Source organism: Elephas maximus, chromosome 8 (assembly GCF_024166365.1).
Source record: "Elephas maximus indicus isolate mEleMax1 chromosome 8, mEleMax1 primary haplotype, whole genome shotgun sequence".
Lineage (NCBI taxonomy): Eukaryota > Metazoa > Chordata > Mammalia > Proboscidea > Elephantidae > Elephas > Elephas maximus.
In genome coordinates this window covers 128,402,708-128,426,945 of record NC_064826.1, presented here as the reverse complement: position 1 = coordinate 128,426,945, position 24,238 = coordinate 128,402,708, and the positions used below count along the sequence as shown (strand labels likewise).

Sequence of the window (24,238 nt, the reverse complement as noted above, 5' to 3'; positions counted from 1 at the left end):
TTTCTTTCCTCATATTTTTAAGTTCTTCTTGGATTCTAGCCTCAGGAAACTGTGGCTTTTGTGGAGATACTTCAAAACATCAATAGTAAAATGAATTAACTTCAATGATCAAAATTGTAGGGAGATTTCTAATCTTGCATGCAATATTTCATGCATCATGCACTTCACAGGTGTCATTTATAAGCCAAATATTGTAGGTTTGGGAGAGAGAATTTAAAAAATGGAATAAAGGGAGGAGGAACTAGAATTCATTGGATCACTTATGACGTGCTATATATTTATTTAATATAATTCTCCAATAAATACACTGCCTTTTTGGGGGTGAGAGATATGCTGTCTTTATTATTATCACTGCCTTTATTCAGGTAAGGAAATAGAGGTTTATACAACTAAGCAGCATACCTGTGATCATTCAACTTAAACGTGGCTAAGATTAAAGTCGAATTCAAAACTGGCCGACAGAGCCCCTTGCTTCTTGCACCGCCCTGTGTTATTTCTTGTGTAACACTCTGTGAATCACAGCGCTGGCTGATAGCACTGTTGTAACACACCTGGGTATATATATTCACTTGCAGTCTTAGGAGTTTTAATTTCACTCTTGATTTAAACTCAGAATTGATTTTGTGCATTTCCCCAAGCTATATCTGACTAGCTTCAAATAAGAACAAATGCATCACATAGATTCTAAGTGAAAATAAATCAGTTTATGTGCATAGTCTCATTTTTTTTAGGTTTTAATGAGTATTATCATCCCTCATTTTCATAATTTTTTTTTTTTGGCAGAGATGGGATGGGATAGATTATCATATGCAAGTCATGTTTATTTCCATTGCAGTCATCAACACTAAAGAATTAAATGGAATAGTTTGTATTATTATTTTTTTAGAGTTGGTACAGCTATTTATTTGTTTCCAAATTCAAATTGGAAAATTTAATGAGCTTAGAAATGTGGAGGTGGAAAGAATGAGATTTTTGACATGGCAATATGCCCAAACAATGTCTTGACAACACATTCTGTATTTCTTTAGCTCATATCTTTCCAAATTTAAACCTCACCCCAGTTCTGCCAGGGCCACAGAATTACCCTCCCATTTACACAGAAGCATGGATAATGTATATAATAATGGATAATGTGATGTTGCCCTTATGTTTTCCTTCTGTTTCCTGATATTCGAGCGTGAATAAAGACATTAAAAATGAGAATAAAGCTTTGGGAGAGAAAGACAGCCTAGCTCTTCTAAAACACTGGTTCCTAATGTACTTCCACAGAAATAAGAACTAGGAAATATGTAGTTGTCAGAATCGACTTGATAGCAACAGGTTTTTTTGTTTTGTTTTTTTGGCTATAACAAAAACTACCACAAGTGGGGTGCTTTAAAGATCAGAAATGTATTTTTTCACAGATCTGGAGGCTTGAGGTCTGAATTCAAGGTGTGTGGCTCCAGGAAAATGTTCTTCCTTGCTAGTAGCCCCATGAGTTCCTTGGTGTTATATGGTATCCCTTGACATTTCTGGGCTCTTTGGCATTTCTTTGCTTGGTGTCTGTCTCACATGGTGTCTGTATTTCCTGTGAGTGCCTCTCATTATCTGTTCTGCCATTGTTATAACTCAGAAGTCTGTTCTGTTCTTGTTATAACTGAGAAATGATTATGTTTAGGACCATCCTACTCTGCTATGGACCCATTAACATAACAAAAGAAAAATCTTATTCCCAAACAGGGTCGTACACATAGGTATAGGTGTTAGGATTCCAACACTCATTTTGGGGGGACACACTTTAATCCATACAGTGATAATATTTAAAGAGACGATGTAGTGCATGGTCTCAGGCATGAGAAGAAAATAGGTTCTAGAAATCGGGCTATGCACATGTAGGTTTTCATCCAGCTCCATTGTGTCTGGTATCTACATGTCTAATTAAAGACGAAGTAATCAATTTATTTTGCTGATACAGGAAATCACAAGTCACTGGCTCAAGCCCTGGAAATTTTGGGGGCATTCTGGAAGCACCCAAGAGAGTCGTGGTATGAAGAATTCCGTGTCCCTTACTTGACACCCAGCCTGGTTTGGGCTGAATGTGGATCAGCATCACTGCTGAGCAAGGCTAGCCTGGGGCATAAAACCACCAGTGCGAGAGTGGGTTGTGTTGAAAAGAGTACACAGAACCAACTAGCAGGTTATGTTCCTGGAGTCTGGCCAGGCCACCTGAAATCACCAGAAAACCAGGGTTGAGCAAACAGAGGAGAAGAGCAAGATGAATAATGAGAGGTCTATGTGTCTGTGTCATACTGTAATGTCCTCAGATCTGGCAGCAGATGTTTTCACCATTTTCCTTAGGACACTTTGCCAGTGAAAAAGGCTTTGAGAATCGAGACTCACAGGGAGGAGGCCAGGTTTGGAGGGGAAAGCCCTGTCGGGAGGGGCTGTGGTGTAGAGGGCATGAATAGATGTGGTCAGTAGTCAACGTTCAACTCAAAAACCAGGATTTGTTTGAAACCTTAGAGGGCGTGGTGTGAACAAGGGGAAAGGTGCTAAACCTTAAAAGCAACCAGAGTGAGAATTGCTATATTATGTACAACTTAAAGCAAGGAATTCCTTCAAAGAAAAAAATGTCTAATTATTTACTGAGGCAATAAGTCTTAGGATGTCAGCATCTTGAGAAATCCCACACGAGGTCTGAGGGTATGGTGGTGAGCGAATAAATGAATAAACAAAAACATGGTCTCCTAGCCCTGATGGCACAGCGGTTAAGCATTTCACTGCTACCCAAAAGTCAGCAGTTGGAATCCACCAGCAGCTCTTTGAAAGAGGCCCTGTGGGGCAGTTCCACTCTGTCCTACAGACTGGTTATGAACAGAATCGACTACATGGCAATTTTTTTTTTTTTTGGTAACCCAATGGAGCCTATAGTATAGTGTAAGAAATAGACTTTAAAGAAGTCTTTTTTTTTTTAATTTTTATTGTGTTTTAAGTGAAAGTTTACAAAGCAAGTCGGACTTTCATACAAAAATTTATAAACACCTCGTTATATATTCCTAATTACTCTCCCCATAATGAGACAGCACTCTCCTTCCCTCCACCCTCTCTTTTCGTGTCCATTCGGCCAGCTTCTGACCTCCTCTACCCTCTCATCTCCCCTTCAGACAGGAGATGCCAACATAGTCTCATGTGTCTACTTGATCCAAAAAGCTCATTCTTCACCAGTATCATTTGTCTGTCCCATAGTCCAGTCCAGTCCGTGTCTGAAGAGTTGGCTTTGGGAATGGTTCCTGTCTTGGACTAACAGAAGGCCTGGGGGCCATAACCTCCAGGGTCATTCTAGCCTCAGCCAGACCATTAAGTCTGGTCTTATTATGAGAATATGGGGTCTGCATCCCACTACTGTCCTGCTCCCTCATGGGTTCTCTGTTGTGTTCCCTGTCAGGACAGTCATAGGTTGTAGCCAGGCACCATCTAGTTCTCCTGGTCTCAGGCTAATGTAGTCCCTGCTTTATGTGGCCCATTCTGCCCTCTTGGGCTCATAATTACCTTGTGTCTTTGGTGTTCTTCATTTTCCTTTGCTCCAGGTGGGTTGAGACAATTTGATGTATCTTAGATGACTGCTTGCTACCGTTTAAGACCCCAGACGCCACTCTCCAAAGTGGCATGCAGAATGACCTAGATGTCTCCTGAAACCATGGTCCCCAAACCCCTGCCCCTGCTACACTGGCATTCGAAGCATTCAGTTTATTCAGGAAACTGCTTTTGGTTTAGTCCAGTTGTGCTGACCTCTCCTATATTGTTTGTTGCCTCTCTCGTCACCTAAAATAGCTCTTATCTACTATCTAATTAGTGAAAAACCCTCTCCCTCGCCTCTCTCATAACTGTCAAAGAATATTCTCTTCTCTGTTTAAACTATTTCTCAAGTTTTTGTAATAGCATAACTGGACTAAACCAAAAGCAAAGAAGTTTCCTGAATAAACCAAATGCCTCAAAGGCCAACATAGCAGGGGCAGGGGTTTGGGGACCATGGTTTCAGGGGACACCTAGGTCAATTGGCATAATAAAATCTATTAAGAAACCATTCTGCATCCCACTTTGGAGAGTGGTGTCTGGCATCTTAAATGCTAGCACGTGGCCATCTAAGATGCATGGATTTGTTCCAACCCACCTGGAGCAAAGGAGAATGAAGAACACCAAAGACACAAGGTAATTATGAGCCCAAGAGACAGAAAGAGTCACTTAAACCAGAGTCGGATTCATCATTGTTCTTTATCAATGCGTAATATTTCATTGTGTGAATATAGCAAAATTTTTCCATTCATCCGTTGATAGGCATCTTGGCTGCTTCCCTCTTTTTGCTATTGTAAACAGCGCTGCAATGAACATGGGTGTGTATACATCTGTTAATGTAAAGGCTCTTATTTCTATAGGATATATTCCAGGGAGTGGGATTGCAGGATAAGTCTGTTTTGTCAGAAATTAACATTGCCACTCCTGCTCTTTTTTGATTGTTGTTTGCTTGATATATATATTTTTTTCCATCCTTTGAGATTTAGTTTCTTTGTGCCTCTAAGGTGTGTCTCTTGTAGGCAGCATACAGACGGATCATGTTTTTTTATCCATTCTGCCACTGTCTGTATCTTTGTCTGTGCATTTAGCCTATTAACATTCAGCGTAATTAAAAATATATATATATTTTTTTTAAATGAGTTGAATGCTGTCATTTTGATGTCTTTTTTTGTGTGTTGTTGACAGTTTCTTTCTCCCACTTAATTTTTTGTGCTGAGTAGTTTATCTTTACATATTGTCTTTTCCTCTTCTTTGTTGTTGATTTTGTTTCTGCTGAGTCTCTGTTTTTTTCTTGTATTTTATTTTGGTGAGTAGGATAATCAGTCTCCTTTGTGGTTACCTTAGTATTTATCCCTGTTTTTCTAAGTTTAAACCTTACTTTTATTTTTTTTATATCACCTTGTCTTCCTCTCCATATGAAAGATCTATGGCTACATTTCCTAGTCCCTCTTTATTGTTTTAATGTTGTCTTCTTTTACATAATGACATTGTAGTTTCCCGGTTTTTAGCATTTTTTTAATCTTGATTCATTTTTGTGATTTCCTTGTCTGGGTTAACATCTGATTGTTCTGTCCAGTGCTCTAGTCTTGGGTTGACACCTGATATTGTTGATTTTCTAACCAAAGAACTCCCTTTAGTATTTCTTGTAGTTTTGGTTTGGTTTTTATGAATTCCCTAAACTTCTATTTATCTGGAAATGTCCTAATTTCACCTTCATATTTAAGAGACAGTTTTGATGGATATATGATTCTGGCTGGCAATTTTATTCCTTCAATGCTTTATATAAGTCATCCCATTGCCTTCTTGCCTGCATGGTGTCTGCCAAGTAGTCCGAGCTTATTCTTATTGACTATCCTTTGTAGGTGATTTTTCATTTATCCCCAGGTGCTCTTAAAATTCTCTCTTTATCTTTGGTTTTGGCAAGTTTGATTATAATATGTCTTGGTGACTTTCTTTTAAAATCTACCTAACATGGAGTTTGAGGAGCATCTTGGATTAATTCCTTCTCATCTGTTACGATATCAGGGAAGTTTTCTGCCAACAAACCTTCAACAATTCTCTCTGTATTTTCTGTTATGCCTCCCTGTTCTGGTACTCCAATCACTTGTAGGTTATTTCTCTTGATAAGAGTCCCACATGATTCTTAAGGTTTCTTCATTTTTTTAAAGTTCCTTTACCTAATTTTTCTTAAAATATGTTGGTGCCAAGTGCTTTATCTTCAAGGTCACCAATTCTGTCTTCCAGTTGCTTAATTCTGCTCCTCTGACTTTCTATTGAGTTGTCTAATTCTCTAATTTTATTGTTAATCTTCTGAATTTCTGATTGCTGTCTCTCTATGGATTCTTGCAACTTATTAAATTTTTCATTATGTTCTTGAATAACCTTTTAAATTTCTTCAACTGTTTCATCTGTGTGTTCCGTGGCTTGTTCTGCATATTGCCTGATCACCTTCCTGATGTCTTAAAGAGTTCTGTATATTAATCTTTTGAATTCTGCATCTGGTAATTCCAGGAAGACACCCTCATCCAGAAGATCCTTTGATTCTCTCTTTTGAGAGCTTGTTGAAGTAATCATCGTTTCTTTATGCGGTTTGATATTGACTGTTGTCTCCGAGCCATCTATAAGTTATTGTATCAGTTTATTTTATGTTTGTTTATTGTATCCTAGTTTCTTGCTTTGTTTTGTTTTGATGTGCCCAAATGGGTTGCTTGAATGAGCTATGTTGATTATTTTCACCTTTAGAGCTCTGACATCCTGTCACCATATGGCTAGAGCTCTTATCAGCTATATGAGCTTGTGAGTCCATTCACTTTTCCTCTGTGGATTCAGCTTAGGTGGCGAAGTTGCTGGTCATCAAGTGTGTGGTCTTACAGTATTAGAGGGACAGGGGTATTTGCAGTAGGTACCAGTATCTGGTTGCAGTAGGAGGTCACGCTCTGAACAAGGCAGGAGGCTGAAAACCGTCCCCTGAGTGCCTCTGAGGAAAGCGCATCCTTGTTCCCTACAGTGTACAGGTGGGTGGGTCCTGCAGACAGACCATGAGCACCCAGTGTTTTTGGTTTTAAGGACTGGGAGGCACCAGTTAGCCTTGGACCCCTGTCGTGGGTGGCTGTGTGACCTGAATGGAGCCACCAGTCCTTAGGCCCCTGATACGGGTAGGTGAGGACCCTGTTTAATAGGCAAAGTGGAGTTAAATATCAAACCTCCACCTCTCCACCACACAGCTTCAACAGTTGCAGTCTGCCAGCAAGGGCCTATTCTCCTGAAATAAGCCCACACAGGTCCATGCAGGGGGGAAAGGTATTCAAAGTCCATGGATCGTTTATGTCTGGACAGAAGCCAGCCTCTGACCTGAGCTCCCCAGGTTGATGGAGCTGTTAAATTATCTTTTCCCCCTGTTGTGAATTTATTCCTTCTCCAAGTCCAGGGGCATGGTTCAGGGTGCTCAAATGGGCCTATCTCAGGCCCAGGGAAATCAACACCCACTGAAGCTGGCTTGGGGCCAGGGGGCATGGTAAAATATGCACAAGTACTTAGCTTTTGCCAAGAGTACCGTTCTTCTCTGGTTCTGGAGATTTGAGTATGCTGTGGAGCGGGCTGCTTCTCCCTGAGGAAACTGCAGCCGAACACTACTACCAGCCCTCCACAGCTGCTCCCAGGAATGGTGCCTGAGGGATCCCAGCAATTCAGATCCGGTAACTCCTCTCCACTTCTGAACCAACTCTCCCTCCCCCTGCTGCTCAGTCCATTCTCTAACTTTGCCTTTGATGTTCAGGGCTCCCAGCTTGTCATAAATATAATCGCTTGATTTAATTTTTTAGGTCTTTGTTGTAAGAGGGGTCGCCGGAAGCATTTGGCTATTCTGCCATCTTGTCCCTGCCCTGAAGAAGCCTTTTTAAGCATGTGACATTTAAATTGAGATATGAAAGGTGAATAGGCATTAAAAGAACAGATATGAGAATAATACTATTCCAGAGAGAGGGAACAGTATGTGTCCAGCCGCTAAGGGGTTAAATGCTGGACATTCTGGAAGAACTGAAAGAGGAGAGAGTGGTTGCTTCAGGCGGTCAAGTGTCAGATCAGGCAGGGTCTGGTATACTATATTGAGGACTTTGGGTATTATTTTAAGCCTATTGTGAACTCAATCATTGGCTTTAAAAATAGAAGTGTGTGTGTGAGTAAACACACGCACATATATATGGTTGCATTTATATGTTAAAATTTTGTATTGCCTGCTGCATGGAGAATGGTTTATGGGAGGACAATTGTAAAATGTAGGTAAAAGATAAAAGGCCATGCATTATTTTATATTCTGTATGTTCTATATATCCTGTATATTCTTTTCCCTTCAGAATTATTTTTTTTTGCAGTTAAAGTTGACATAAAATAAACCACTATTGAATATATGTAACTTGATATATTGTGACATAAATGTATAGCCATGACACCATCAACATAATTGAAGCAATGAACATATGTATTACATTCCTTGAGCCATTAACTAATCTACTATGTTCAACCCCAGGTAACAATTTATATGTTTTCTGTTATGTAGATTTGTTTTCATTTTCTAGAATTTTATATAAATGGAATTATGCAACATATACTATTTATTGTCTGGCTTATTGCACTCAGCATGATTGTTCTGAGATTCACCCATGTTGTGGCTTGTATCAATAGTTCATTCGTTTTTATTGTTGAGTAATACTTGATTGAAGTTTTCAAGGATTTCATTTTACTTGGATCCACAATCAACAGCCACGGAAGCAGCAGTCGAAAAATCAAAAGACACATTATATTGGGCAAATCTGCTCCAAAGGACCTCTTTAAAGTGTTGAAAAGCAAAGATGTCACCTTGAAGACTAAGGTGCACCTAACCCAAGCCATGGTATTTTTAATCGTGTCATATGCATATGAAAACTGGACAATGAATAAGGAAGACCAAAGAAGAATCAATCTCTTTGAATTGTGGTGTTGGTGAAGAATATTGAATATACCTTGGGTTGCCAAAAGAATGAACAAATCTGTCTTGGAAGAAGTACGACCAGAATGCTCTGTAGAAGCAAGGATGGTGAGGCTGCATCTTACATACTTTGGACATGTTTTCAGGAGGAATCAGTCCCTGGAGAGGGACATTATGCTTGGTAAAGTACACAGTCAGTGGAAAAGAAGAAGACCCTCAACAAGGTGGATTGACACAATGGCTGCAACAATGGGCTCAAGCATATCAACAATTGTCAGGATGGGGCAAGACTGGGCAGTGTTTCATTCTGTTGTGCATAGGGTTGCTTTGAGTTGGAACCAACTCAACGACCCCTAACAACAACAATAATGATTGTGTGGAATATCACCATTTGTTTAGTCGTTCACTTGTTAAAGGATATTTGGGTTAATTCCTAGTTTTGGCTGTTACAAATAAAGCTGCTGTAAACATTTATGAATATAATGAATATATTCTTTCATTAATCTTAGATAAATAACTAAAAGTGGAATGACTGGAAAATATGGTTAGTGTCTTAGGGTTTTCCAGGGAAACAAAATCAATAAGATAGATAAATAGACAGATACACAAGTAGACAGGTAGACAAACAGAGAGATTTATTTTAAGAACTTGGCTTACATGATTGTGGGGGCTAGCAAATCCAAACTACAAGATGGAAAGCCTTTCAGTCAGTAGTTTCCAGCCATGATGGACAGAGCAGCTTTCTAATCATGAACATGGTATATCTCTCCATTTATTTAGATTTTCTTTAAATTCTCTTAGCAATGTTTCATAGTTTTTAGCTTACTGGTCTTGTATAATTTGTGTCAAATTTATCTCTATGTATTTCATAATATTGATGCTACTGTAAATGATATTTTTATTTAAATTTCTGATTATTTGTTGCTAGTAGATAGACATACATTTAATTTCTGTATATCAACCTTGTGTCCTGAAATTTTTCTAAGCTCACTTATTGGTAATGATAGTTTTTTGTAGTTTCTGTCAGCATTTCTGAATAATCATGTCATCTGTAGACAAAGGCTTTTTTTTTTTTTTTCTACTTTTACAATTTGAGTTCTTTTTATTTCTATTTTTGCCTAATTGGACTGTTGAGTTGAAGTGGTGAGAGCAGATATTTTTGCCTTGTTCCTAATCTTGGGGGAAAGACATTTATTCTTTCACAATTAGTTTTTTTTTTTTTTATATATATCAAGTTGAGGTCGTTCCTTTCTATTCGTAGTTTTTGAGAGTTTTAATTAGAAATGGAACTTAGATTTTGTCAGATACTTTTTCTGCCTCTATTGAGATAGCTTTTCTTTATTTTTTTTTCTTATCTTGTTAAAATGGTGAATTACATTGATAAATTTTAAAATATTAAACCAATCTTGTATTCCTTGGAAAAATTACACTTGATTGTGATTTGTTACACGTTTTAAGTGTTCTTGAATGTGATTCTCTAAAATTTTCCTAAGAATTTTTTCACCTATGTAAACGAAGGATATTTTTCTGCATTTTCTCTTCTTGTTAAGTCTTTGTCTGGTTTGATATCAAGGTAATTCTTGCATCATAGAGTGAATTGATGTGTATCCCTTTCCCTTCAGTGCTCAGTAATGAGAAGATTCTGAAATGATAGGAGAGAATGGAATCCAAAGAATTAGTCTTTGATAAAAATATCACACTTTCTGTAATTGAATTGCCCTCTATTTTTAATGTAAATGAGAAGCATCTTTTCAGGTAAATTTTTTTATAGAAATTTTGATTCAGAAAGCCCAATATAGAGACTATCAATTTGACATTAAAAATGAAAAACTTATCTCTCCAGGTAATTGTGATATACGTGGCTCATGTTCTGGTAGCTCTTAGTCTATTCAGTGGTTCTAAAATGTGATCTCCAGACAAGCAGCAACAGAATCACTTGGGAACTTGTTAAAGATGTAAATTTTCTTTCCCCAGTCTGGACCTACTAAATCAGTAATTCTGGAAAAGAGAGTAGGCAGCAATCTGTCCTTCAACAGCCCCCATGGTGAGTCCAATGCTCACTAAAGGTTAAGAACTACTGCTTTGTGTTAATAAGAGAGAAGAAAGTAATGGATACAAATACATTCGATTTTGCATATTTTGTGTTATAAAAAGGAAGGATTTCGTATATACTGGCTTCTCTATGATTTGTAAAGTAATATCTGAAAGGGAGGGTGAAGAGAATAAACCAGAGGCTTGAATAGTATGGAGAATGTGCAGGATACTCCGTAGAAAAGTGGAGAAGCAGACTGATAAGGTTGTTAGTCACTATTGGATGTCCATTTAAGCAGTGTAGTTGTCAATGTCTATTGATGTTCTTCTGCCCAATTGTGTAACTTTCTCCCCCAATTCTGAGCTACTTAAGGGAGAGGCATGGAGAAAGTGATTTCTTGGATTCATATAGTTATTTTGCCAGAAGGGTGAGAAGGAAGGAGAAAGGGCTACCGTCATTGAAGGTACAAGGACGTGAATAACAGTGATCATGAGCTCCTGGTCTCTGTGCTGAATAAAGAGAAAAATGAAGACAAAAGAAGGCTAATTAGCAGAGACTAAGTGCTGAGGTCCATTGATAAAATGTTCTTGATTAGATGGAAGAGCTGTTTCATAGACATATTTATGAAAGTGAGTTAGAAGTGTAAATGGTGGTAGCTGAAAAGTGAAATGTTTATTTTTCAATTATTGTCATTTTTGTGATGACAAGCTACAAGTTGTGACCTTGGCCATGATGGCTGGAATGTAGTTTGCCAGATCATTGGTATTGAGGAGGTTGTGGAATGGATGAATAGAATATTCCCTTGGGTATTAAAGTTGTCTGTCATGAGAAAAGTCAATGATGGTCATCAGAGATGAATGGGAGATTAACAACCAAAGGCTAGTTCACAATCTGAAACCACAAAGACAGCAACACTGCATAAAAAGTTAAATTGGAAGCCATCACTGGCATAGACACATTCTGATGGACATATATTTTTTTCCTCTAGCTGATTATTTTCAGGATATACTCAAGGTCATATTTTGGCTCTCGTGGACTTGCTCTGATTTTCTTCAGTTTCAGCTTGAACTTGCATATGAGGAATTGATGGTCCGTTCCACAGTTGACCCCTGGCCTTGTTCTGACTGATGATATTGAGCTTTTCCATCGTTTCTTTCCACAGATGTAGTCAATTTGATTTCTGTGTGTTCCATCTGGCGAGGTCCATGTGTACAGTCAACTTTTATGTTGGTGAAAGAAGGTATTTGCAAGGAAGAAGTCATTGGTCTTGCAAAATTCTATCATTCGATCTCCAGCATTGTTTCTATCACCAAGACCATATTTTTCCAACTACTGATCCTTCTTTATTTCCAACTTTCGCATTCCAATCACCAATAATTTTCAATGCATCTTGATTGCATGTTCTATCAATTTCAGACTGCAGCAGCTGACAAAAATCTTCTATTTAATCTGTATGCTGAGCAAATAATACGAGAAGCTGGACTATATGAAGAAGAACGGGGCATCAGGATTGGAGGAAGACTCATTAACAACCTGCGTTATGCAGATGACACAACCTTGCTTGCTGAAAGCGAAAAGGACCCGAAGCATTTACTAATGAAGATCAAAGACCACAGCCTTCAGTATGGATTACACCTCAACATAAAGAAAACAAAAATCCTCACAACTGGACCAATGAGCAACATCATGATAAACGGAGAAAAGATTGAAGTTGTCAAGGATTTCATTTTCCTTGGATCCACAATCAACAGCCATGGAAGCAGCAGTCAAGAAATCAAAAAACACATTGCATTGGACAAATCTGCTGCAAAGGACCTCTTCAAAGTGTTGAAGAGCAAAGATATCACCCTGAAGACTAAGGTGTGCCTGACCCAAGCCATGGTATTTTCAATCACATCATATGCATGTGAAAGCTGGACAATGAATAAGGAAAGCTGAAGGAGAGTTGACGCCTTTGAATTGTGGTGTTGGCGAAGAATATTGAATATACCACGGACTGACAAACGAACGAACAAATCTGTCTTGGAAGAAGTGCGGCCAGAATGCTTCTTAGAGACAAGGGTGACGAGACTGCGTCTTACATACTTTGGACATGTTGTCAGGAGGGATCAGTCCCTGGAGAAGGACATCATGCTTGGCAGAGTACAGGGTGAGCAGAAAAGAGGAAGACCCTCAACGAGGTGGATTGACACAGTGGCTGCAACCATGAGCTCAAGCATAGCAACGATTGTAAGGATGGCACAGGACCGGGCAGTGTTTCGTTCTGTTGTGCATAGGGTCACTGTGAGTCGGAACCGACTCAACAGCACCTAACAACAACAACAACCACAATTTCAGGATCCTTGGTGGTGTGGTGGTTAAGAGCTCAGTTGCTAACCAAAAGGTCAGCAGTTTGAATCTACCAACTTCTCCTTGGAAACCCTATGGGGCAGTTCTACTCTGTCCTATAGGATTGCTATTAGTCAGAATTGACTCATCAGCAATGGGTTTATTTTTTGGTTTACCAAAATTTGAAAATGTATGTTTTCCAGCATGTTCTGAATTCATAGGATGTATTTTAATAATATTCATAACTGTCATAGCTGTGTATAGTTCTGGTTTAGCCATGCAGATTCAAAGAATAATATTGTTATCCTATAGACTTTTATAAAGAGAATGAATCTTAATAACTTTCTCATATTTTTCCTATTTGTAACAGTGACAAAAAAAAAAAAAAAAAAACACCTGACTTGAAGAGGCTCCTATCATCTCAGAAGTATAAGAATAGGGATGGTCTCTGCTCTGCCCTAACATCCATTCTAATCTTGTTTTTCATATTCACAGAGAGTGAAGAAGTATATCAAAGGCAGGTGCTGTCAATCTCATGTATCATCTTTGGAATTGTCATCGTGGGCATGTTCTGTGCAGCATTCTACTTCAAAAGCAAGTAAGACCCTTCTCCTCAAGTGTTAAAAGCTTACTTCTCAGAGGAAGAACTTTGTCTTTCTCTAAGTAGTCAGAGTCTGCTCCAAGCAGAGAGATCTGGTGCAAATGGACCCATGAAATATCGCAAATGACTTAGAACCATTTGTAGACTGTGGTGAGTGTGTGTATGCATGTGAATGTCTGTGTGTGTGTGTGTGTGTGTGTATGGTTTAATCTCTGATGTGCATAGTAATCATTCCTCTCAGTGATCGTGATCACTCTATGTTCTTTTTACCCAACCTTTGCTTACCTGCCTACAATAAAATTTCAGCGTCTGCCTGGCACTGAGGACGTAAGTCTTCTGAACAGAGGGGTTTGGTTATTGCTGTAAACTTAAAATTGCCAACTAGTATCTGTATTTCCTGAGGAAAAACAAAGAAATACATAAGAAAAAAAGCTCACATGTTTCATACTGTTCCCATAAAGGTTTTAACGAAATATCTAAAATATCTACCTTGGCTCACCAATTTGTATGCGCATCTCTAATATGCCTATATTTCCCTTGAGAAGAAACCAGATACAGGTGCTTACTTTTGACTAATAAAGGGAATACTTATGCATATATATGTATATATATTTTTTCCAAACAAATTTTAATTGAGGTATTTTATCTATAGAAATGGCATAACCTGCACTTATAAGAAGAAATGCAGATGAAAATGTTAAGCCCATTGGTTTAATATTGGCATAGATGATGGTCCTACAGCTTGGCTTAAATCCAAGCCAAAGTGCAATGGCTGTTCATTGGGCCTATATTTTTCTACTAATTTGCTCTTCCAAAAATAGATCAGTGTCTAGACACAGTGTATGATACATGTCTGCAGGCTATGCATGCTGCTCTTTCAAGAGAACAGCAATTATAAATTTAAAAATAATGGAAATGTGGGCATGAATACAGGATAAATAAAAAAAGTTTTAATAAAATATTTTAGGCTAGTTTTAGGTTTACAGAATTATTGAAAAAATAGCACAGAATTCCCATATATCCCACACCCAGTTTCCCATATTGCTAACATCTTACAGTAGTATGCTACATTTGTCACAAATAATGGAGCAGTGCTGATACAGTATTACTAATTAAAGGCCACACTTTATTCAGATTGTCTTCGTTTCATTATTTTTTTACCTAATATCCTTTTTCTGTTCCAGGGTCTCATACCAGGATATCGTATTTAGTTCTATTTTTTTTATTGATTGATTTAATCGTTAGGTTCCTCCTGGCTGCAACAGTTGTACCTAGTAATTGTTGAGCACTTACTCTTTGCCAGGGGCATTGGGATCCTCCTGCATTAGCTCACGATCCTCACAACTGTTGAAACTGTGCATTCTTATTGGATTTTTCAGATGTCATTGGAGGTTTTTTTTAGATATTAGTTTGTCACAATCACACAGTAGGACATTGCAGAAGGCGTTTTTGAATCTCTGCAGTTCCAGTTTCAATCCCACGCTCTTGACTATACCATGTTGCCTTACATAGTCCTCCCACTAGGTGGTGACACTGCTTACCGGAAGTCGGGGATGTCACGCTCTGGTGCAGTCCACAATGGCCCCCCTTCTCTAGGGAGGCCATAGAGCATAGCGGCCGAGATTTTACATGGCTTTGCCATGCTTGGATTCTAGTCTCCAATCTACCACTTGGTTGCTGTGCTTTGTTAGGAAAGTTACGGCATGTCTTTTGGCCTCCGTTTCCTTTTGGTAAAATATGGCCAAAATAGTATCTACTTTGAGTGTTTTTTAAAGATTTAATGGGGTAATACTGTAAAGCACACAGCATAATGTTTCAAGAGTAAATACTCAATGAAGTCTTATTAACACCCATGAGTTTCCACACGGGGACTTGGAGGCTGGGTTATCTGCAAAGTTGCGCAATACACTGCATATCAGAGGAATAATCGTGCCCAGCAGGGCATTTGGAGGGTTTTCTTGCGAGTGCTGTGTACGAGAAAGAAGTATATTTTACAAGAAGTAAATTACTGTGAAGAAGTAGTTAATCACTTATTTTCAAAGTGTAATTTATAGTTGTTTTCGTTTTGTAAACGCTATCCTGATTGTGGTAGTCACAGGAATGGAGAAGTGTTGGATACCCGGAAGATGAAATCTTGGGAGCAGCTAGTCTCTCACTTCTTAGGGCAGCAAGTGGGCTCTGAGGTGATCGTCTCCCCCAGAGCTCTGTGAGGTGTTGGATGTTAAACACCAGATCATCACCGGATGTCTGGGCCAATGGGCCAACACTAACCCCAATGTCACTCACTATCTTTCTGCCAGGGAACCTGGGGCACGGGAAATAAAAACAAATACATAAGTAAATTAAAAACTAATAAAATTGAAACCTCATTTCAACTGGAGTCATACTTCTCACCAGAGATCTTTAGTGTGGTACCTTCTGCTAGTATAGTTTCTAGACATAACCTTCCTTTGTTTTTCTCTTTCTGGGAAGAATGCCACACCCCATACCAAGCAGCTCCATATTGCTGAAAACAGATTTTGTAACACCCCAGCATAGTTTCCTTTTACTGATTCCTGGGTTTTCTGTTCCCCTTCCAAAACCTTGGGGATAACAAAATAGGCAGATTCCGTCTCTACCTCCTCCTACTTTCGCACATAATATACTATGTTTATATGTGTATATTTATTTATTATTTATTTATTTACATCGGCTTGGAAGCCTCAATTCTTCCAGGATCCTGGGGCCTCTCTATCTTTGGTACCCAGATAAATTCACTTGAACTTCATCCTGCGTACTGGGGTGTGTAATTTTTTGCTCCAAAATAGTTAGAACCTACCCAAACGCCCACATTCTCTTGGTCATTTATATTCTACTTCCCATGATCACTCAGGTCCTTTCTCCATTTTCTTGTCATCTTTCACATGGCATGACCTCCCCAGAATGAATATTTTAGCAAAGTGTTCAGCTGACGGAAGTTTGAAAGCGAGTAAATGATAAGTCTGAAGTGAAGGAAGCAACTTCTTGAATTTAGAGGAATTTCTGAGTTCATTGAATCTCTCAACAACTCTGAAGGATACAACAGTGGGAAAAATGTTCTTCTCATCACTCCCAAAGAATCCATATGTTTGCTAATCTCTATCCCAGGATCTGCTCCCCCAGGGACCCAACATGCAGCACCACAAATAATGTCCACCAACCAGCTTGTGATGCCTGGTATCCCACAACTTCCATCTCATTTCTTTCTTATTTATTGGGCCAGAGAAACTAAACCTCAATAAATTGTACTGGCTTATCACTGACCTGGTTGGTCCAGTAGGGTCCCAGTGTGCAATGCACGCACGGGTCCTCCCAGAGAAATTCCTCTTGCAAGAGAACTAACAGATCAGAGGCTGCTTATCCTCTCTCATCCAGTTTGCCAGGGGAAGGAGTTGTGTGTGTATGTGTGGTGGAGAAGTGGTAGCAGAGAGAAGGGGGCAGGCTCACAAAGGAAAAACCACTTACCCTGGAATGTCAGTGAGTCAGGACATGAGTGAGAAAGGAAAGGAAGCCAAAAGGGGTTTACAAAATGCAGTCAATATTTTTAGGAGAAATTTCTTTAAAAATTTTTATTTTCCAGACACTAAATTATGAAATTACTGAGAAGATGATTAATATTCCTACTACTTTAATTCTTAAAAAAAGAGTGAGTTCTTACTCTGTGCCAAGCAGCCTTTTAGTGGTGTGTGGTGATTTTTACTCAGCTCAGCGGGAATCTCCTGATCTTCCCTTTGCTTTATGAATGAATCCACGATAAGATTCTGTGACTGTAATGTACTCCCTAAAATGCTGACATGATAGATTTATTTTAAACAAAAGGCTACTGATCAACTGTTAGGAAGTAGATAAGTTATTACAACTGTATTAAACCTACTAAGAATTCTGAAGATCAAAGTCTCCCAAATCATTGAAAAGATAAACGAAATATTTAAACAAACAGAGCTACATAACACCGGTGTTGTAAATTCAAAAGGGCTAATGATGCTCTTTAATGATGCTCAGAGCCTCCTGCAGCAACTACTAGTAGTTCGTTGTGAGAGACGTGACTGACAGGACCTTTCGGTTTATCCTGGGCCAATGTTCTAATTCTCTGCAGCGGCTTCCTACATAGTCCTACATAGTCAAGCACACTACATGCTGAGAGAGGGAGGGGGATAACACTTTAGAGGACACAGTATCCATCGGCTGTAGCTCTCACCAGCTCCGTTGTACAGATGAGGAAACTGAGGTTCAGAGACATTTAGGAAATCACTAACTGTTGGGGACACAGATGGGATTCAAACCCCAGTCTCTCTGGTTTCAGAGCCATGCTTTGTAGGTAGCCCATGCTGCTTGCCTGGAGAACCTCAGGGTAAGCAGCTTTTCTGAGACTTGGCACACATCCTCCACTAATGGCTCTGTTCTTGAGAGAGACCTTGGTGGGAGACACTTGTTCAGAGGGGATGATTATGCAAAGTTTCTGAGGATTTTTATGTGTAGCCTTCTGCTGATAGGTAAGTGGTGTGAAGCCTGGGAGAAAACGGTCAGCCTGGCAGTAGGTTGCTTCATCCTTCTGGGATAGTCACTGAATGACCCAAACAGCAGTCAGTTCCAGTGGACATGCAGGGACACTTTACCTGAAGCCCAAAAGCCAAGAGCAGCTCTCAGGCTTCCCAACCAGAAACTGTGGGAACATATCATAGTGTATATGCAAGCCATGCAATTAACCTATATATATTGGAGCAAATGTAAACGTAACTTTGCAAATATGTTATATGTGGCCACAGGCACAGGCTTCAGACTCTTCCAGTAGTCACTTCTCCACAGTGCTTCCAGTCCTATGCACGTTAGCACTTAGTGACCTCCTGTATCTCCATAGGGACCAGGACAGCACGTTATGCCTTTGGAACACCCCACTGAATGTGAATCCCTGGATGGTAATGGGTAACATCAGGTTCTCTCTAAATTAAAATATTTTCTGGTTGGGATGAAAGTGAGTGAAAGGCTGTCCTTGCTAGCTGAGTTTCTTGAGCTTTAGCAGAGGTCAAATATGAGCTTTGAGTATGAATGATCCTTGAAAAAGATGAATACAGATAAATTTACATAGATATTTATACATTTATATATTTAATCCTACAGGAAACAAACTAAACAAATCCAAGAGCAGCTGAAAGAGACACAAAATGGCAAAAACTACAGTCTCAAAGTGTCCGGCACAATGGCAAAGTCAGAGACCTTGGCGAAGAGCCATGTCCAGCTGCAAAACGTAAGTCACGTGCCTAGAAGCCCCCTCCCACAGCCGACCTGAATGTTCCGGGTCCAGGGCGATGGGGTCTGCACTCAAACTTGTCCATATTTTTATCAGTATTTTTTAGATGTGTGTGTGCGTGTGTGCATGTGTTTAGGTGGGAGAGAGAAAAGTTAAATCTCAGTTCTCAATTACTATTTGTAATATAAATTAATTAAAATTTTTTTTTTTTTTTTTTTTTTTATAGCAATAGGAGCTTCTGTGGTTTGTTAAATGAACACTAACCAAATCCTTCTTATGAGCCAGAAACTACGCCAGGCCCCAGGGAGACACTGCCCACAGGGATTTATAGTGCAACAATAAATGCAAACATTATACCCAGAAGAAGTATGTGGGCAGAGGTGGCTGACTTGGCAGCAGAGGCTGGAGAAGGGGAGACCAGCTGGGGGAGGGGGGGCAGGGCAGACCTGGAACTACTCAAATGGGGTTTGAAGGATAAGAAAGGCTCATCAGAGAGTCAAAACGCTAAAAGCAAGAGACTAGGACGAACAGAAGGAATAGAGCCAGGGGACCCTGAGAAGGCAACTCCAAGAAACAGGTGTGAGAGGAGCCCAAGAGGAGAGAGAGGGTCCCAGGCCCCATACTACCGAATTTCCTTAAAGGTATATTGGCGGCACTGGTGGTAAGGTGGTAAAATCCTCAGCTTCCATGTGGGAGACCCGAGTTCAATTCCTGGCCAGTGGGCCTCATACACAATGTCCACCCATCTGTCCCTGGAGGCTTGTGTGCTGTTACCATGCAGGTTTCAGCCGAGCTTCCAGACTAAGATGGCCTAGGAAGAAAAGCCTGGTGATCTGAAAATCAACCAATGAAAACACTGTGGATCACAATAGTCTGATCCACAGCCTGTCATGGGGATAGCTCAGGACGGGGCAGTGTTTTGTTCTGGCTTGCATGGGGTCACCCTGAGCCGGGGCCTGGCTTGGCAGCAGCTAACAACTACAACAAAAGGTACGTCAGAACTTGAAGTTTTATGCAGTGTCTCATTCCTACATTCTCTATAAAGTAGTTTTAATCATTTCTGAGCTATATGGGAAAACACTAAATTAAAGACAAGATAATACTGTTTAATACATGCTGAATTATTCCTCTTGGGTAGCAATTCCATGCTGTCACATGAGATTGCACTTCCAGAACCCGAGGCACAAAAGGAAGGAACAAAGGCCTTGTACAAACCCAGTATTTGAGTAGAATAGGCAATCACTCAGGACACATTCAAGCCCCTCCAAATGCTTAAATCAATGGGAATTTATACATCATTTGTGATTCTAAGAAATCATTACCCCAAAAAATTGCCATTATACTATGCATAGCAGATGTACTTAGATGGTTTACTGCTGAATTCATAAATCAGAATCGCTTCTCAGCAAAGTTTTGTTATACTTTTATTCATGGCAACATGCAGGAATTGTTCTTTTCAGAAACAGAAAGCTTTTGATAATGACTTCTAATGAGTATAATCCCTAAACCAGCCTAGAACAGCCGCAGTGATCTCGGGCTTTAATTCCTTAGCAACTGATGCTTACATATTTTACAGGGTTGCAGGCAGAGCACATAGACAGTTTGGTATCCTAATTTTTTATCTGTGATCAGTAGCATTTTCTGTCTGATTTATGATCTCCATTCAGCCATCTGTAATAACTGCGTAACAATCAACAAGGGCGCAACACTTCTATGTACTCATCCTCCCGCCCCCCGCCCCTGTAGACATTAGGGCTCTTTCCTATTTTCTATTATAAACAATGCTAAGTTAAGCTTTTCACCTCCCCAGCTTTGATTGCAAATGCTAAGACTGGAATTATGAGAAAGAAATTACTAGCTCTGAGGGTTCAAACACTTCAAAGACCTTGGGTACATATGGTTTTCTTTCCTTTTTCTCTCCCTCTTCCCTCCTCTCGGCCTGACCCCTCCCCAGCATTGTGTATGTTGGCAAGGGGCAGCACGTGTAACGCTCAAATGGGTCATCCCTCAAAGGCCTCACGATAGGATGTGGGGATTGTGGGCTTTTGTTTGTTTGTTTACTTGTTTTAATTCTTCCCATTTTTGAATGAGGAGAGCATATATGGGACACCTTGTCTTTGAGATGTGTTGTGGTTAGCTGGGATAGCACAGTCCTACAGATTATCAGCTTAAGAGGCCAAGCAGAAATCAGGAGTCCAGGTGGAGAACAGATACAAGAAGAAGGCATTTAAGGACCCAGGCAAAGGAGAGCAAGGTGCATCAGAGAGGCATGGACATACTAGCCATAGTTCTTTACACATTGCCAGTGTGGGCCCAAGGGATGGCCTGGCCAGGTCCCTTTGACAGGACCAGAATGGGATGAACGCACTCTCTTGGGTGAGTTGGTTTCCCAAAGGTATCTATAGATCAATTTCATTGCTAAAAGGTAATGTAGGTCTCTAAGGTTTTATGTTTTTACGAACATTTCTTTTGATAATTTAATAGGGGCAAATAGTGGTTTTTTGTTTTTGTTTTTTTTTGCATTTATTTATTTGCTAACGTAGCTTAGTGTCTGCCCACATATTCTAGCCAGAATTCCTCTTTCATGAATTACATACTGATACTGTTTGCTGATGATTTCATTTTAAGACCAGAATAGCCATTTGACTGCAATTTTCCATGCCACATGTTTTAGGAGAAAATAGTGGTGGAGAAGAGATATTGATAATTCGTTTAAAAGAACCTGAAAATTTCAAGAACATATGAAGTCGTAGGCAAGGTAGCATAGGTAGGCTTAGGGAAAACAACAATCGGATATTGTGGTTAAGAATTTCTGGAACACATTAAACTGCAAATGCATTGAAGAAAATTTGGGAAAACCTTTTTCCTGCATTAAAAAAAAAAAAAAAAGAAACATTGCCGTGGAGTCTATTCCAACTCGTAGTGACTTTATAGGACACTGTAGAACTGTCCCATAGGGTCTCCAAAGAGCAGCTGGTGAATTTGAACTGCCAACCTTTTGGCTAGCAGTCGTAGCTCTTAACCACTGCACCATCAGGGCTCCTTTCATAGGCCTACATATTTTTCCTTCATAGGCCCACATATTTTTCTCCTAGCAAGAGTTATGAGGAAATGCCAATGTCGATAATAATAACAAAGATTATAAATGAAATAATGATAATAGTAATAGCAAATAATATGACTGGGCATGCGAAATGATGTGACTTCATTGTCTCATTTAGGCCAAATAACAACTACTTAATTTACACCCGCAATGCACAGAAGAAGGAAATGAGGCTTTGAATTTGCGAAAGTTACCTTCATCACACACCTAGGGAGTCACTGAGATGCAGACACATATCCATAGCGGACAATTTTGCCTCCCACAGACATTTGACATGGATTTGGGGGTACTTTGGTTGTCATAATTTGGTGGAGAAGTTCTACAGGGATCTAGTGAAAACAGGCCAGGAATGCTGCTAACATCCCACATAGCAAAGAATTACCTGTCTCAAAATGTCAAGAGTGCTGAGGACATTCAGAGTCCAAGCTCAGGTTACACAGATGCCCAGCATAGTTGTTTCATTAGCATCCTTCCCGGTGAAGCCACTTATTTGTGTGACCTGTAGGTTGAGTCCTGGTGGCCTTTTGGTTAAGAGTTTGTCTGTTAATCATAAAGTTTGGCGGTTCAAATCCACCAGCTGCTCCTTGTAAACCCTGTGGGGCAGTTCTACTCTGACCTATAGGGTCTCTATGAGTCAGAATCAACTGGAGACCAGTGGGTTTGGTTTTTTGGTTTGGTAGGGTGACTTCATCTGGGTACACTACAATCCTTTAGAGGGACGTCTCCTACCTGCTTACAATCTCTTTTTTTTTTTTACAATCTCAGGCAAATTTGCCCTTTTTTTATCTGGAAGCCTAGGCTAACTACTTGACATTCTTTGCAAATTGCAGTGTTTAACAAATGAATTGGCTGTGTCTGTCTTTTTTATCATTCCCTTAAACTCATTAAATATTCATGACAGGGGTTTCACTTCACAGTCATTTAACAAAATGTGAAACAGTGAAGCAACACAAGGTTCTGGAAGCACTTGACTCAGAGGCTGCAGAATGAGAGTGGCTTAGAGGTACACTCGCCGTGCCCTGAGTGAGGAAGAGTTGAGGCTAGAATCCTCACTTCCAGTCCAGGCTCCTTCTCCAGTGATTTATCAAGGGAGTGTCACCGGGTCAGGGGACAGAAAGCAAAGCCACCAACAGAGCAGTGACCCTTTCCTCTCTCTCAAAATCAGGAGAAAGTATACGTAATTGAAAAGTAAAGGACAAAATCTACCTACTCCTTCCCACCTTTTTTATTTTCAATAAACATCTTAGAAAAGGTAGGATAGTGCCTAATAAAAGGGAGTTGGAAAACAATACTTGCATGCTAAAGGAAAATATGGTTTAAAATGTTCAAAACTCAAAAAAATTGACATAAAATTTATTCCGAGCAGCTATCCTAGAGGCATATAGAGAGGCCATTCTGATTCAAAAAAAGAAAAAAGCAACAGCTTGAAGTAGACTAGTTACAATGAGGTTTACAAAGAGAAAAGAGGGAGAAGAATGGATCAACTACTGGCTGATCTTAACATGATTGATCGAAATTTGCCCTCATAACCTGGCGTCAGCTAAGCCTTCAGCCCTTCACCATCCATCTGCAGCCATGGCCTTTCTGAAATTTAGATTAAGTAAGTGTAGAGTCTCTTTTCATTAAATCACAGGGTAATGGTTTTGCTATTGACTCCTCTTCAAACAAGAAAGAAAAGTCGATTAGCAATTTTGGGTGAAAAAGACAGGCCAGCAAAGCGGCAGGCAGGATTAATTTTGAGTCAAGAATTTTTTATGCCTGTGGATAAGAAAACCTTATTGAAGTAAAAGTAAAATATCTATTTTTAATTTTAAAGAATCTCCACAATAGTAAGAATTCAAGGCCTAACAGAGCCTTAATTGGTAGTGAGGCATTCTTTATGCAATAGTGCTGACCGAACTCTTGTAAAACTAGGGAGCTTAAAATACAAACAGAAGAGATGATTTTGGGCCTCAGGGTGCTCACAAGGTAGTGGGAGGAGGAGGGGTGTATGCCTGTACTTTCGTGTAGCCTAGATACCAAAAAACAAACCTGTCGCCATTGAGTCAATTTCAACTCGTGACATCTCCATCAGTGATAGAGTAGAATTGCTCCATAGGGTTTTCTTGGCTGTAACCTTACTGGTGGGTGGGTCCTAGGGGCCCATAACATATACATGTTATGCCAAAATGCTATCAGAAAATGGAAAAGGGACAACTAAAGCTGATGGGAATCTGTGAAGGCTACCAAAGTAGGTGACATTTTAACTGTGTCTTGAGAGTGAGTTTAAGTTCCCAAAGAGTTTGCCGAAGGCAACACAGAAATTACTTCATTGTAACATTAATCAAAAGTTAATTTTAATAGTTTTATTCTAAAACCTCATTTTTTAAATTTAAATATCAAGTTCTAACTTA

The 24,238-nt window shown here is 39.6% G+C and overlaps 1 protein-coding gene across 4 annotated transcripts in view; it reads left to right on the top strand.

The window, feature by feature from the left end:
* The window catches only part of NRG3 (neuregulin 3), a 1,476,607-nt gene that overhangs the window by 1,420,105 nt on the left and 32,264 nt on the right, over positions 1-24,238 (top strand). For all 4 annotated transcript variants that reach the window (XM_049893610.1, XM_049893611.1, XM_049893609.1 and 1 more), the window contains exons 5-6: positions 13,371-13,473; positions 18,613-18,739. In XM_049893610.1, coding sequence (XP_049749567.1) covers positions 13,371-13,473; positions 18,613-18,739 — 230 coding nt within the window. The remainder of the gene's footprint in view (positions 1-13,370; positions 13,474-18,612; positions 18,740-24,238) is intronic.